The following is a 13,944-nucleotide window of genomic DNA, read 5'->3' as shown; positions in this document are numbered from 1 at the left end:
TGGGTCCTCTGTAAGGGCAGCGAGTGCTCTTAATTTGTGGGCCATCTCTCTAGCCCAATGTGTACTTTTCTTGATCAAAGTAATTTCCTACATAATTGGTATTTCTTAGTGACAAAGTAAACTTTGGTGTGCTATATTTCTAGAACCATTGGATTTCTTTTATTTCACTCATTTTTTTCAGCATATATTTAACCACGGCCTTGAAGTCAGAAATCAAGAGTATTTAAGACATAAGTAGATGCATTGCTGTGGAGAGCTAAGTTGGCCATGGTCTTAGCCTGGAAATTAAAACCTCAAAAAAAAAAAAAAAGCCAAAACAAACAAACAAAACAAAACAAAAATAAAGCCAACTCTAAGCCAGGCTTGATTATCAGAGAGATTTCTCAGAATGTGAGACCTCAGCTGCTAGGTCAGGCTTCACCCCTCAGGCTGAGGAAATCAGAGTCCAGAACAGGGCCACAGCCCTGCACCCAGGACCTTGAAAGCATCCCCATCCCGGTGCTTGTGGTGTGGAGTAGGGTGACAGGCAGGGTAGAGACATCAGGCCACTGGTTTGCCTTCCCTATCCCTAGTGGTAATGCCCACAAGGCTGATTAGAGCCATGGTTATGAGTAGTAAGTGCACTGATGATACACAGTTTTGATTTATTTGCTTGTTTACTTCAATGCTGTAGTCTTCTTTTTCAAAAAGAATAGAATACCTGGAGTTTCTGTAGACACGTGAGGTCTGGAGGAGGGGAGGGGAGGGAGGGATGTCCCAAGCTGTGGGCAGGGGAGACCGCAGCTCACAAGGTCAGCAGGATAAAGGCCCAAGCCTGCGTTTGACCAGCGTGTGCTCAGAATACCTTGCTGCTTTTCCCATGAAGGAATGAGAAAGTGCTTTTCTGGGGGTAATCAGCAGCTGTTAGGACCCCTGTTCCTCTAGAATCAGAGTTCTGTTCGCACTGTGGCATTTGCAAAATTATTGTGGACATTTTTCTGAGGTGGTGTTTAAATATGGTAAGCAGTGGTATTGCCCCTTAGGCCAACATTTTTCCATAGTTCAAGTGTTTATGTTTTAAAAAGTTGAAGAACAGTCATCTCCAAACAGGCCTACAAGTCACATGTTAGCCCCGCCCCTTCCCGGAAGTATCAGAGCCCAGCTACTGGCGGCTGGACAGAGTCATCTCTGAGCCAGGGTTCAGAGCTGCACACATGCTCGTGGTCCAGAAAATACAAGGACCAATGAATACTCATGCTCAGGGCCTCAGGAAGGAGGGCTTAAGCTCCATTTCTGGTCAAGCAGTCAACCTAAGCGTGCGAAGTGATTTTATGAATGTCGTTATCTCATGATGGGCAGAGGCGGGGCTCAGAGCCAACGTTTAGGAACAAAGGGGACTCTACAGCCTGTTTGGACTCTACATTCACAGTTCTTGTATCTGAAACACCAGCTGGGATCTCTGTCATGATGCAGAATGTGACAATGGCTGGATTCTCCCTGAGTGAGAATCTCCGTGTGCAGGGCAGGGCTGTGCAGGTGTCTGCTGCTAACTCACGCCCCCTTCTCTCCTCCTCTCTCCCAGGCAGGGAACACAGCTCTGCACCTGGCCTGCCAGAACAGCCGCTCCCAGAGCACGCGCGTCCTCCTGCTGGGTGGCTCCCGGGCTGACCTCAAAAATAACGTGGGTGAAAGTACCAGATGCTCACGGGTGCTCTCTGTTGTATTACCTAGGGAAAGAACGCTAAGCAGAGTCAGTGTTAATATCTAGACACTAACGTGCCCGTGTGCTTGGGGCCTAATCTTTAAGTGAATTTTTTGCTAATTTTCTAACGGACCATTTAGGGGAAAATGCTGCTTCCTCCACTTGTGTCTCAAGTTTGCTTTATCATTTCTTCACCATGTGTCTGTCAGGACTAGAAGGCTTGTATATCAGCAGTCCTCAACCTGTGGGCCGCGACCCCTTTGACAAACCTCTGTCTCCAAACATATTTACATTATGATTCATAACAGTAGCAAAATTGCAGTTCTAAAGTAGCAATGAAATAATTTTATGGTGCATGTGGGGTCCCCACAACATGAGGAACTGTATTAAAGGGTCACAGCATTGGGAAGGTTGAGAATCACTGCCGTAACTGCTTTAAGAACATCTCCCCAGGTAGGGCTTTGCACTGTGGCTGTCTGGGACAGTACCAGGCAGAGCTGTCCTGTGACACTCAGGACCTAGCCTCTTCCAAGGCAGCTGCTGCTAACTGCAGTGTGCTCCCCATGAGCAGGCAGGGCTATCCTGTGACACTCAGGACCTAGCCTCTTCCAAGGCAGCTGCTGCTAACTGCAGTGTGCTCCCCATGAGCAGGCAGGGCAGTGGTTACAGACAAATGTCACTAAAAGGGCTTGAGAGCACCCTACCTCCTGGGTTTTCTGAGGAGAGTCTGCCGCTTAAGCTTTTCTCAGAAACTGCCAGTAACTCCCTGTTTAGAGCGGACTTGTATAATATAGTTCTAGAATTCACTGTGCTGAGTGGCCATGATCGTCTAGACAGACAGAAACCGGCAGCAGGGGCCTACCGAGCATCATGGCAGTCTGTCTCTGTGTTATCACAGGCAGTGGGGGCTGGCCTTGCCCACAGAGAAGGAGTCTGAGATTTTCTGATTTATCAGCTCCCTAGGCTGTCTTGCTCATAGAGGATGTTAGCATCCTTCCGGCTGTGCTAGGTCTCGGCTGGGAAACATTCCAAAGCAACACTGTTGGTCTAATTTCGTTTATTCCAGACACTGTAGGGAGGGCCGGGGTCCGTGGAGCGTGTCACCCACATTAGCTTTTCCAAAGTGCTCATGGGAGCAGGTATCTAGTTTATAGACACAAAAGCAAAGCAAAGGTCCTTGGGACTGGAGCAGCTGGGTTGAAGGGGTGGCTTATAGTTCAGGCTGAGACTCCCTACAGCGTAGGCAGTGGTCTGCCAGCTCTGAAGTGATGCGCTTTCCTGTTGTGTTAGGTTTTGTCACTGCTGACTGTGCTGAGTCTTTGATTTTGGTCCACAGGCAGGGGACACCTGTTTGCACGTGGCTGCGCGGTATAATCACTTGTCCATCATTAAACTGCTCCTCGGCGCTTTCTGCTCTGTTCATGAAAAGAACCAGGTCAGTTCACGTGCCCTCTTCATGGCCACGGGGTACAGACGGGGTAGAGGCTGCCGGGAGGTGTTGCCCTCTGGCTTGTCTGGGACTGCACCAGCACTTTTCCGTGTGGGGATCTCACGGTTGTGATGGCCCTGGCTTACCTGGCCGCCTCCATCCTTGGACATGTACCCATCCATTCCTGGGCGGATCACCACAGTTACATACCGAACATTTCTGGGAGATCTGCCTGTGACTTGTGCTTATACTGTAATGGTATCAAGAAAAAACCTACAAAGAGGAGTGTGGTGTGGACGGGGAGCGAGGGAACGGGGCGTCTCATGAGTTCTGCTCTTCTGTGTGAGCTGCTGAGGCCCCCATTTCTGTTTGCCTTTGAGGGGTGCATAAACCTGGAATTAAAACTTGATTGTGGACAAATTAAACATACCTATAACAGTGGCTTCGAGCCTCTCTGGCAGCTTATGAGAGCCGTCAGGGACGTTATGATGCCGCCCTGGGTCCCACCCCATGTTAAGGAGCCCAAATCTCTGTGCTTTGGGTTCAGCAGAATACTTTTGTACATCTCCCTCCTGAAGGTGTGCCAGGTTAAGAACCATTAACTGGTCAAAAGCCATTTCCCAATAGCTTCCAGGTCAGAGGTTACCCACCTTTCAGTCCCCACCCACCAGCCTTAGCAGCATGTGACAGTCACCCTGGAACTTAAAAAACAAAACAAAAAGCCTCCCATCTCAACCCCACCCTCAGAAATCCCCACATCCAGCCCACACTATACCCGAGGGAAATCCAGTCCAGGAGTGGGACCCTGGCCTCAGCACTTCTTAGGATGCCGAGTCATTTCCCCGACACACGGGACTAGTGATGTGGGTGAAATAGGCCTTTGCCTCTCCTCAGAGATGGCTGGATTTTCGCACTGCCCATGAATGCAGACTGAGGCTCTGTCTGCTGTGGCAGGGGAGGATGAATCTCAGTTCTCCTGGGTCTGTCTGGCCCACATCTGTCCTTCCCTGTGGAAATGACAGCCCGCCTTTGGGAACTGGCTTCATTTCAGGGCTCATCATCCGGGAATACTTTGTATAAAGAGAATATGAAAACTTAGAGGCAGGAAGGGGAAGTGTAGAAAACCGTCAGCCTTAAACAAAGCCCAGGCCTTGGTGACCCACCTGAGCCTGCGGATGAACAGTCCCAGGCTCCCTGGTCCATGCAGCTGGCTGAAGGCCAGGCATAAATCCTCCCTCAGCTTTTCCTCAGTCCCAGCTCAGAAGCCAAGTGCTAACTCTGACCTCCCTGGGCTGATACACAGGGTCCAGAGCTCTGGGTAACATGCCCTTAGCCCCTCAGCCTGCCTCCCAGAGGCTCGGAGGCCCTCCGTTCTCAGGAACCCAGTTGGTCCTCTTCACCTCTACATATGTGACCCTGGCCTGTAGCTTCTGGACTCCATGTTATGAATGAATGCATTGACCACTCAGCTTTGGGGTCTCGTCAAGGCTTTCACAGTGAGCTTCATGATTGTGGGGTAAATCCTGTTTAGGGCCCCAGGCAGAGATGCATAGCTAGCCAGGAACAAATACGTGAGTCTATCAAGCTGTCTTCTGGTCGCTTTCAGGCTGGAGACACAGCCCTCCACGTGGCTGCTGCCCTAAATCACAAGAAGGTAGTTAAAATCCTGCTGGAAGCTGGCGCTGACACCACCATTGTGAACAACGTAAGTTGAACCGCAGCGGTGAGTTTCACAGACTCCCGGCCCCTGGAGACTCAGTGAGCGTCACCCTCCACAGGCGCTGGGACCCTCATCCAGATTGGGCCGGCTCTGAGCAGCCCTGGGACTTAACACTTTGAGACGCTGGGCTGGGGTGAGCACAGCCTGGCAAGAGGAGAGTTCTGAGGGGTTCTCCACAAGCTGGCATGCGGGCCTCAAGATGGCCAGTGTGAATCCAGCTCAGAACTCACTGTCTTTCTCTCCAGGACTCTGCCCTCCCATCCTCCCTTTCTCAGTGTGTCTGATCATTTCTGTAGGTCCCCTAGCTGGCACCCTTCTGCCTCCAAGGCTCTGGGGCACTGAAGCTAGGATTATCTCTGTGGCTAGCTCACCCTGCCCCCACACCACCCTCCTCCTCCATTATAGCTCTGAACTGGCCTGGTGCTGTAGTTACTTGTGCATGGTGACCAGGACACACTCTCCTTTGGAGTCCCACTGACAGCCACTGCTGGCATTTAATCTTACAACCTGCATCGCGGCTGTAGCTCTGTGCTGAGACCGCACCTGTGGGAGGATTTGTGCCGATAGGTGGGTTTTCTGATCCTCTGTGTCGCTCAACAGACATGTCCTGCCCTCTGAGGCTAAGAGGCTTTAATGAGCATTGCTGATACATGCCACTGCGGAGCTGAGGCCGAGTGTGATGGAGAGTGGAACTGCCCACTCCTGGGGGCCCTTTCTGACCTGTCTTCCCTGCATCTTTCCTCAGGCAGGCCAGACCCCGCTGGAGACTGCCCGCTACCACAATAATCCTGAAGTTGCTCTGCTGCTCACCAAGGCTCCCCAGGTAGGTGTTGCCGCATCTTCCTGATCATGTGGGGCTACACAGTCGCTGGGATGCCTCTGGCTGTGATCTGTTGAAGCCAGGTGAAAACGAATAAGAATTGATGGGCTAAGAAGCAGGGCAGTGTGTCTATGTGGCGCCAAGCCCCGCTCGTTACCCAGGGTGCCATTCTCTCGCTGTGGTGTGATCTTGCTACCCCGAGCTTCCTGGACTCTACCTTCTCAGCTGCCCAGTGAGGGAAGAAGTTCCAGTTTAAAACACTGTAGGAGAAGGCTGTGGCTGGAGGTAGGGCTGATGCCTCCTGTGACACACGGGACAAAGGCCTTGGAGAAGTGAGGGGGCATTTCCTAGAAATGTAGGTCAGGGGACCATCCTGTCCAGCTAGAACAGTAAATAGCCACCAGAGGCAGTGAGGTGCACATAGATTCTCCCCTTTTTAATTGAATCTGGGTACTTTTGTCTTTGCTCTGAAATGATGGCTGATGTCATTAACTGAGGTTGACATTAGGTAACCATAAGGGATTTGTAATTCTGGCTCCCTGAAATCACAACTTTTCTCCCTTCATACTTACATCCTCCACAGACAGTTTCTCTAAAATTGGGCCTCCCCTTTCCATTCTGTCTCATGCCATAGCTAAGAGAGGACGATGTTCTGTAGTGTTCACCATTACTCATTCTAGTGGAAGCAATCACTTCCTTGGTGTTGGGGAGGCAGGCTAGTCCAGAGCAAGGCTGGGAACGCTGGTTTTTCCAGCTTATTGAAGCTCAGGGAGCGCAAAGACTCTTCTGAGTACCATGCTGCTAGTACTTGGGCCCAGCGTGTCACAAGACCCTCATTTCACTTAATTTTAAAGACATGCTCATATGCCTGGCAGCAGTTTCCAGGCTGTTGACAATTCTTCTTTTTTATAAGAGGGACCACCCTCTTGCACATGAAGCTGGTGCTACTCAGTGGTGTCTGGACATCCATGCCCGCTGATGTGGGCAGCAGGTGTGAGAAGCTGCTGGAAGTGTAATGCCCCACTGTAGGGAGCATGTGAAGTCCTGAGGGAATGTGGGTTGTTGACATAAGAACGACCGTGTCAAGGACCCCATGCCTGAGACCCGTGGAAGCAGCAGAGCCTTCCCGAGGTGATGTTGGAGGGATGGCAAAGCCAATGAGCCCCCAAAGCTGAGAATGGAGGGACTCAAAACCCTCCTGGTCCATGAGTGGATGCTGAAAGTGTATGCAAAAACTGTCCACCAAAGCTTTTCCCCCACAGATATTTACAATCTGAAGACTGTCCCCCTACAGAGACTGCGCATACTCAGATTAGCTAAACCTGCCATCTTGTCCAGTTGGATAACATAAACCCTGCCCACCTCCCTGTTCAACTGTATATAATAAACAGGCTGAGCTTCTAGGGTGTTGCAGCCACTCCATTAGAGTGAGCACAGCCAAGCTGATCTCAGCTTTGCTATGTCTGTGTGTCCATGTGTCTGTGTGCCTGTGGGTTCTTCATTCTTTTGTTGCCCCTAGTCAGGGTCCTAGGACCCCATTCCAGCTTTGTGAAATATAGAAAAATGCTGGTCTGTCACAGTTAGAAAGTAGAGAATGTCAGGAGTTTCAGTTTCAACATCTGGCAATTTGATACCCACTCAGCCCTATCCCCAGTCACACGCATACAGGGCAGCAGGTCTTGTGGGTTGCAGAATTCACCAGGCACACAGAGAGCGTTATGTTTTTAGTCCACCTGTCTGCTGTCTTGCAGAGCTCAAGGATCTTTACCTTCGCTATCTTCCTGAACTGGTCTCCTTTGCATTTCTGTTGAAGCATGGCTTAGGGGGCTGGAGAGATGGTTTGGGAGCTGAGAGCAGAAGACCTGGGTCCAGTTTCCAGCACCCACATGGCGGCTTACAGCCATCTGTAACCCCAGTTCCCAGGATCCAGTGCCCTCTTCTGGCCCCTGTGGGCACGGCATGCCTGTGGGGCTCATACATGATAGAAAACGTTCTTTGCATATTGTTTTGTTGCGTGTAGTTCACACACAACCTGCTTTGTCTGTAAAGAAAAATCCTTTTGTTGAAGCCTTTAGTTAAGTATGGTGGCCACAGCAGTACTGAGAAGAGGCCTCTGGGCCAGCGTTCACAGACTCCTGTGGTCTGGAAAGCGCTGCCGATGTTCTGTTTGGCCCATGTTACTCTGAGAAAGGCTGTGGGCCTCGCAGTTCTCTTCGGTCGGTGGAGGACACTTGCTGCCGCCGCTTTGTGTCACTTGTTATATATGACAGTTGTGGTTCACAAATGTGAAGAATTTCAGCTTGAGGTCAGCTGTGCTGACGTGAGATTCCACACAAGGTGAGCAGTCAGCACCGGTCACTTGGTCAGACTTACCACTGAGTCTGAACTGCCACCAGCTGGCTCTGAGACTTTTATATTCTTACATGCCGTGGGCCACAGGTTGGAGGTTCTTGGTGCCTCCGATCTGTGTGCAGTGGCTAAGGACAGGCAGTGACGGCAGGTACAGCCATCTCCTGTTCCCGGATGACCCCAGCAGCTCCCCATCTTTCCATTTGATGAGAAGGAGTCCCGAGCATCCAAAACCATGTGCTAAAACGCCTTGTCCAGTTGCTGCTGGGTCCCCCAACCTCACTGTCCCAGGCCCTTGTTGGTTCCTCCTGCTTTACGCATTGTTAGGGGCAGGTGCCGGTCCTCCTTCGGGGAGCCAGTTAGTCTGATGGCCGACACATACACCTCAGTGACGTCAGAATTAAACTGACGGGTTTTTTGCACACACTTTGGTCAAGGGAACTGGAAGGTGGAAAACCAGACTGTCTGGAGCAGGGCCGCCTCCTGACATGCCATTCCTATCCTGGTTTTTACGTAAGTGGCTTTCTCTAGAGTTAGGCTATGCACACCTATCTGGCCATGCCAGCCTAGCACATAAATGTCTGTTATTATCATCATAGAAGTTTCTTGTGATCAGAGACAATATTCTACCCATTTCTGTGCTCAGCACAAGACTAAAGGGGTATAGGAAGTCCAGAGTTTTCTGTGGCTCCTAGTGTTTCCCACCAGGCTGTGGGTCCTGTGAAGACAGAGAGCCACACCCAGGGCACTCTGCCACATATTGATGCCCCGTCCCTTCACCCCTACAGCTGTGGTGTCTGTCTCTTTTAGATCTTGCGCTTTAGTCGTGGGCGAAGCCTGAGGAAAAGGAGAGAGAGGCTCAAGGAAGAGAGGAGGGCCCAGTCTGTGCCCAGAGATGAGGTGGCACAGAGCAAGGTATGGGGCCTCCCACAGACCTCAGCTGCCCGCTTGCCTAGCCCCGCTGCTGCCCTCCTTGATGGGTCCCTCCCACTGGGTGCAGGCCGCTGCCCCTTCCTTATGTCCCTGTCTGTCCATAGTTCCAGATCCTGTGTCCTTGTGGGTATGTGTGGGTGAGAGTGACCCTCCAACCTCCCTGTGTGCCTGGGTGTCTGTGCCCTTTGTCCCTCAGTGGACACACTGTACTATGCCCTGAATTGCTCAGAGCTTTGGTTCTGCAGCTGGGGTGTCCATGTTGTGACCTGGGGCCTTGTTAGTAATGCAGATTCCCAGGACTCAGCTTGGACCTGCTGGAATAGAGCTCTGGGTGGGGGCAACTTTGTCTGTTTGAACAAGCTCTCTAGGTGATTCTGAGCCCCACTAGGGCAGCCTGCTTCCTCGGTTTCTAACTAGAGAATGGAGCATGGCTACTTTCCTGGCTTCTGTGTGTAAGTCAGAAAAGGATGGAACCGGGCACACCAGGATTTTATAGTTTTATAGTACATAGAATACAAGCTTGACTTGGAGATTCACCCCTCAGCAGGTGCCGTTGTGCAGTGAGCAATATGGTGGTATTCCTTGTCAATATTTTTTGAGGGGACAAGGTCTCACTGTGTAGCCCTGGCTGCTCTGGAACTTGCTAGCTAGACTAAGCTGGCCTTGAACTCCCAGAGATCCGATCCCCCTGCCTCTGCTGAGTTTAAAGACATGTGTGAGGTGCCCGGCTCTTTGAGAGTCCTTGACGGGAACTATGATATAGAGACCTTTTTGGACACAAGATGTTGTTACTAATCTGGTCGTGGTGCCGCACACCTTTGATCTAAGCCCCAAAGTATGCACCCAAGAGCCCGCTTCATTTCATCCAGATAAAAGCTAAGCCAGCCAGCCAGCCAGAGGCTCTTGCTGAGCCTGGCCCTCGTGCAGAAAGCTTTGGTCATTGGCTAATGTCCCTATGGCTTCACTATTGGATGGAGTCTTGTAAGCACAAGTTTACCCAGCGGGGGTCAGAGGCCAAAGGCTCAAGTGGAACAATTTGGGGGCTTTTCTTTTGTAGGGAAGTGTCTCAGCAGGAGACACTCCCAGCAGTGAGCAAGCTGTCCCCCAAAAAGAGGAAGCTAGAAGAGATTGCCCGTCAGCTTCCCAGGAGCCCAGGAAGGATGACAGGAGGAGAAAGTCAAGGCCAGAGGTGAGGAGCAAGCAGGGGCCGGGTAGGGGGCACATCTGGGGTGGCCTTGGAGGAGGGTCTGTGGTGACTCACGCAGGCGGGACGCCATGCCTCTGGTTGGCTGTTTGGGAATATGCACGTAAGTGTGAAATCCGCCGGCTTCAGACACTGGAGAGGGCTGCGCACGTGTTCCTGGGTGTGCTGCTCCGAGCTCAGGAGCAAGGTGGGGTTCTTTGGTTCTTCTTTTCGAGACAGGGTTATCCCATGTAGCGTTGCATGGGATGGGAAATGCCGGCAGGATCACTCCCGGGGGGGTTGCAGGGACTTAGGAGTGGCGGTTCTCCCTTCCCACAGGTGTCAGCACTATCTGACCCCACCCCAGCAGCAGACCAACAGCCTGGACACCAAAGGAACCCACACAGTCATCACCACCCCAAAAAGAAGAGCAGACATCGATGCTGGTCCCCACCTCCGCCCCACGGATTCAGGGCGTACCAGCTCTACACGCTGTACCGGGGCGAGGACGGAAAAGTGATGCAGGTACCACATAGCTGCATTGGCCTGCAGATGCCAAGCTGCTGAAGCCTGTGCCTGGAGGTCGATGGCCACTCAGGGCTTGACTTAGACGTGAGCCACAAGCCCCCATCCAGACGGTGCAGATGTACCATGCCATGTAGGCCCCAGAAAACGTCACTGCCCGTAGCATTCTGTACCATCCTTAGGGGACTTCCGTCTTGAGGCCCCAGAGTGGGCAGGTCCAAGCCTCTTTAAGATAGGTACTATGCCTTACCCTCTGAATCTTCGTGCCTTTGGACCCGAAGCTCAATCAATGGGATATTCCAAAGCTAGCTTGGGGATGAGTTTTGTCCTCTTAGTCTTCTGTCTCCCCCTGGCACCCTGTGTGACGTGGCGCTTACCCAAGATGATCTTCAAATAAAGAAGGGCTAATTTGCTAATGTCTACCTCTCTGTCTGTCTGTCTGTCTGTCTGTCTCCATCTCTTTGTCTCTCTGTTTCTCTGTCTCTCTCCCCCCCGCCCCGTGTGTGTGTGTGTGTGTGTGTGTGTGTGTGTGTGTGTGTGTAAGAGAGAGAGAGTATTTGTGTGTGATATATTGTGTGTATGTATTTGAGTGCACACTCCTGTGTGTGTGTGTGTGTGTGTGTGTGTGTGTGTGAGAGAGAGAGAGAGAGAGAGAGTATTTGTGTGTGATATGTTGTGTGTATGTATTTGAGTGCACACTCCTGTGTGTGTGTGTGAGAGAGAGAGAGAGAGAGAGAAAGAGAGTATTTGTGTGTGATGTTGTGTGTATGTATTTGAGTGCACACTCGTGTGTGTGTGTGTGTGTAAGAGAGAGTATTTGTGTGTGATATATTGTGTGTATGTATTTGAGTGCACACTCCTGTGTGTGTGTGTGTGTGTGTGTGTGTGATATCGTGTGTATGTATTTGAGTGCACACTCCTGTGTGTGTGTGAGATATATTGTGTGTATGTATGTATTTGAGTGCACACTCCTGTGTGTGTGTGTGAGATATATTGTGTGTATGTATTTGAGTGCACACTCCTGTGTGTGTGTGATATATTGTGTGTATGTATTTGAGTGCACACTCCTGTGTGTGTGTGTGATATATTGTGTGTATGTATTTGAGTGCACACTCCTGTGTGTGTGTGTGTGTGTGTATTTGAGTGCACACTCCTGTGTGTGTGTGATATATTGTGTGTATGTATTTGAGTGCACACTCCTGTGTGTGTGTGATATATTGTGTGTATGTATTTGAGTGCACACTCCTGTGTGTGTGTGTGATATATTGTGTGTATGTATTTGAGTGCACACTCCTGTGTGTGTGATATATTGTGTGTATGTATTTGAGTGCACACTCCTCTGTGTGTGTGTGTGTGTGTGTGTGTGTGTGTGTGTGTATTTGAGTGCACACTCCTGTGTGTGTACTTGCAGAAGCCAGAGGAGGTGCTGGGCTCCCTGCTCTATCACTTTACGTCTTATTCCTTTGAGACAGGGTCTTTCACTGAAGCTGGAGGCCAGCAAGTCCCAGTGATCCCCCTGTCTCTGCCCCCACAGCTCTGGGATTACAGATGTACATGCCCGGATTTTTCCATGGGGGCTAGGATCTGAACCCAGCTCCTCAGGCTTGCACAGCGAGTGCTCTTGCCCACTGAACCATCCTTCCAGGCCCTGATTCCGTTTTCATTCCCCCCAGGCACCAATAAAGGGTTGTCGCTGTGAACCTCTAATCCACAAGCTGGAGAACCAGCTGGAGGCGACTGTGGAGGAGATAAAAGCTGAGCTGGGATCGGTGCAGGATAAAGTGAACACAAAGCTGGGACAGATGGAGAGCAAGACCCAGCACCAAGTAAGCCAGTGCTCAGCCTCCTGACGACAGGGGTGAAGGCAGAAGACGATTCAGAGATGTTAGAGCTTGTGGTGTGGTTCAGCCTGGGGCATATGAAGAAAGTTAGGGTTATAAAAGCTAGGTATTCTAATGCCTCTAATGCCAGCACATAGGAGGCTGAGTCAGGGGGATCAAAAATTCAAGGACAGTCTAGGCAATAGTGAGACTTTGTCTCCAGGAAGAAAGAGAGGAAGGAAGGAAGAAAGAAAGAGAGGAAGGAAGGAATGAAGGAAGGAAGGAGAGAGAGAGAGAGAGAGAGAGAGAGAGAGAGAGAGAGAGAGAGAGAGAGAGAGAGGGAGAGAGGAGAATCTGGGCAGTGGTGGTGCACACCTTTAATCCCAGCACTTGGGAGGCAAATGCAGGTGGATCTCTGAGTTCCAGGCCAGGCTGGTCTACAGATTGAGTTTCAGGACAGCCAGGGCTACAAAGAGAAAGCCTGTCTTAAAAACAAAAAATAAAAACAACAACAAAAACAAACAAACAAGACGAAAAAGAAAAAAGGCAGGAAGGAAGGAAGGAAGGAAGGAAGGAAGGAAGGAAAGAAGAAAGGAAGGAAGGAAGGAAGGAAGGCAGTACATTCCCATTACAGAGCATTTTTTTTTAAAGAAAGAGAAAAGAAAAACAAACATTAGCGAGGAAAGCAAATTACCTACAAGCCTGTAGTGATTAAAAAAGAAAAACTATTGATATTCAAATTTATTTTCTTCACCTGTGTTCTTCTGAGACTGGTTTCTTGGAGCCAGGCTTGCCTCAGACTCCCTTTGTAGCTAAGGAGGCCTCAGACTTCTGACCTTCCAGCTCCCCTGCCCGAAGGCTGGGTTGCAGTCTGCACATCTGGTCTCCTGCGCTGGGTTCTGAACCCAGGGCTTCCTGCGCGTTAAGCAGGCACTCACCGAGCGAGGTCCACCACCAGCTCCTTGTTCAGCTTTTTATCAGGAAGAGTTGAGAGGAGAGGACAATGAAATAGCAGATGCATTTACACTCGTCCTGAGGGTCAACCGATTTCCCGTTTTGGTTTTAAGACCAAGTGACACTCTGTGGCCCAGGTTGGTCTTGAACTCTGATCCCCTTCCAAGTGCTGGGGTTGGAAACATGGGCCCCACATCCAGCTTCAGTTCTTAGTCTGCTGCTTTGAGTCCCTCTCACTGCCTCACTGGTCCCTCTTCTCACACTGGGGGAGACTGAGTCACCACGTCCCACCATATTACCTCTCAGTAGCTCAGTGTGCCCTCTAGGGATAAGCACAAAATTCATCACATCTAAGAGAATCAACGATGATCGCACCATATCCAGTCCATGTTCAGACTTTCTCAGTTGTCCCTAAGTATTTTATTTAGTTGTTTTTCATAGGTTATTTATTTATTTATTTAACCCTTTGAGACAAAGTCTCAAGTAGCCCAGGCTGTCTTCAGACTTCTCATGTGGCTGGGATGGGTGGT

The 13,944-nt window shown here is 50.5% G+C and overlaps 1 protein-coding gene across 1 annotated transcript in view; it reads left to right on the top strand.

Annotated features, from left to right (window-relative positions):
* Ankrd6 (ankyrin repeat domain 6) overlaps window positions 1-13,944 on the top strand; it is a 181,031-nt gene that overhangs the window by 158,741 nt on the left and 8,346 nt on the right. Inside the window, exons 6-13 of the mRNA XM_059254077.1 lie at window positions 1,562-1,660; window positions 3,018-3,116; window positions 4,717-4,815; window positions 5,576-5,653; window positions 8,810-8,914; window positions 9,990-10,121; window positions 10,455-10,640; window positions 12,314-12,466. Of these exons, the coding sequence (XP_059110060.1) occupies window positions 1,562-1,660; window positions 3,018-3,116; window positions 4,717-4,815; window positions 5,576-5,653; window positions 8,810-8,914; window positions 9,990-10,121; window positions 10,455-10,640; window positions 12,314-12,466 (951 nt within the window). The remainder of the gene's footprint in view (window positions 1-1,561; window positions 1,661-3,017; window positions 3,117-4,716; window positions 4,816-5,575; window positions 5,654-8,809; window positions 8,915-9,989; window positions 10,122-10,454; window positions 10,641-12,313; window positions 12,467-13,944) is intronic.

Source organism: Peromyscus eremicus, chromosome 2 (genome assembly GCF_949786415.1).
Source record: "Peromyscus eremicus chromosome 2, PerEre_H2_v1, whole genome shotgun sequence".
NCBI classification, from domain to species: Eukaryota; Metazoa; Chordata; class Mammalia; order Rodentia; family Cricetidae; genus Peromyscus; species Peromyscus eremicus.
The sequence above is the reverse complement of the archived record's forward strand: the minus strand, read 5'-3'. Positions and strand labels throughout refer to the sequence as shown.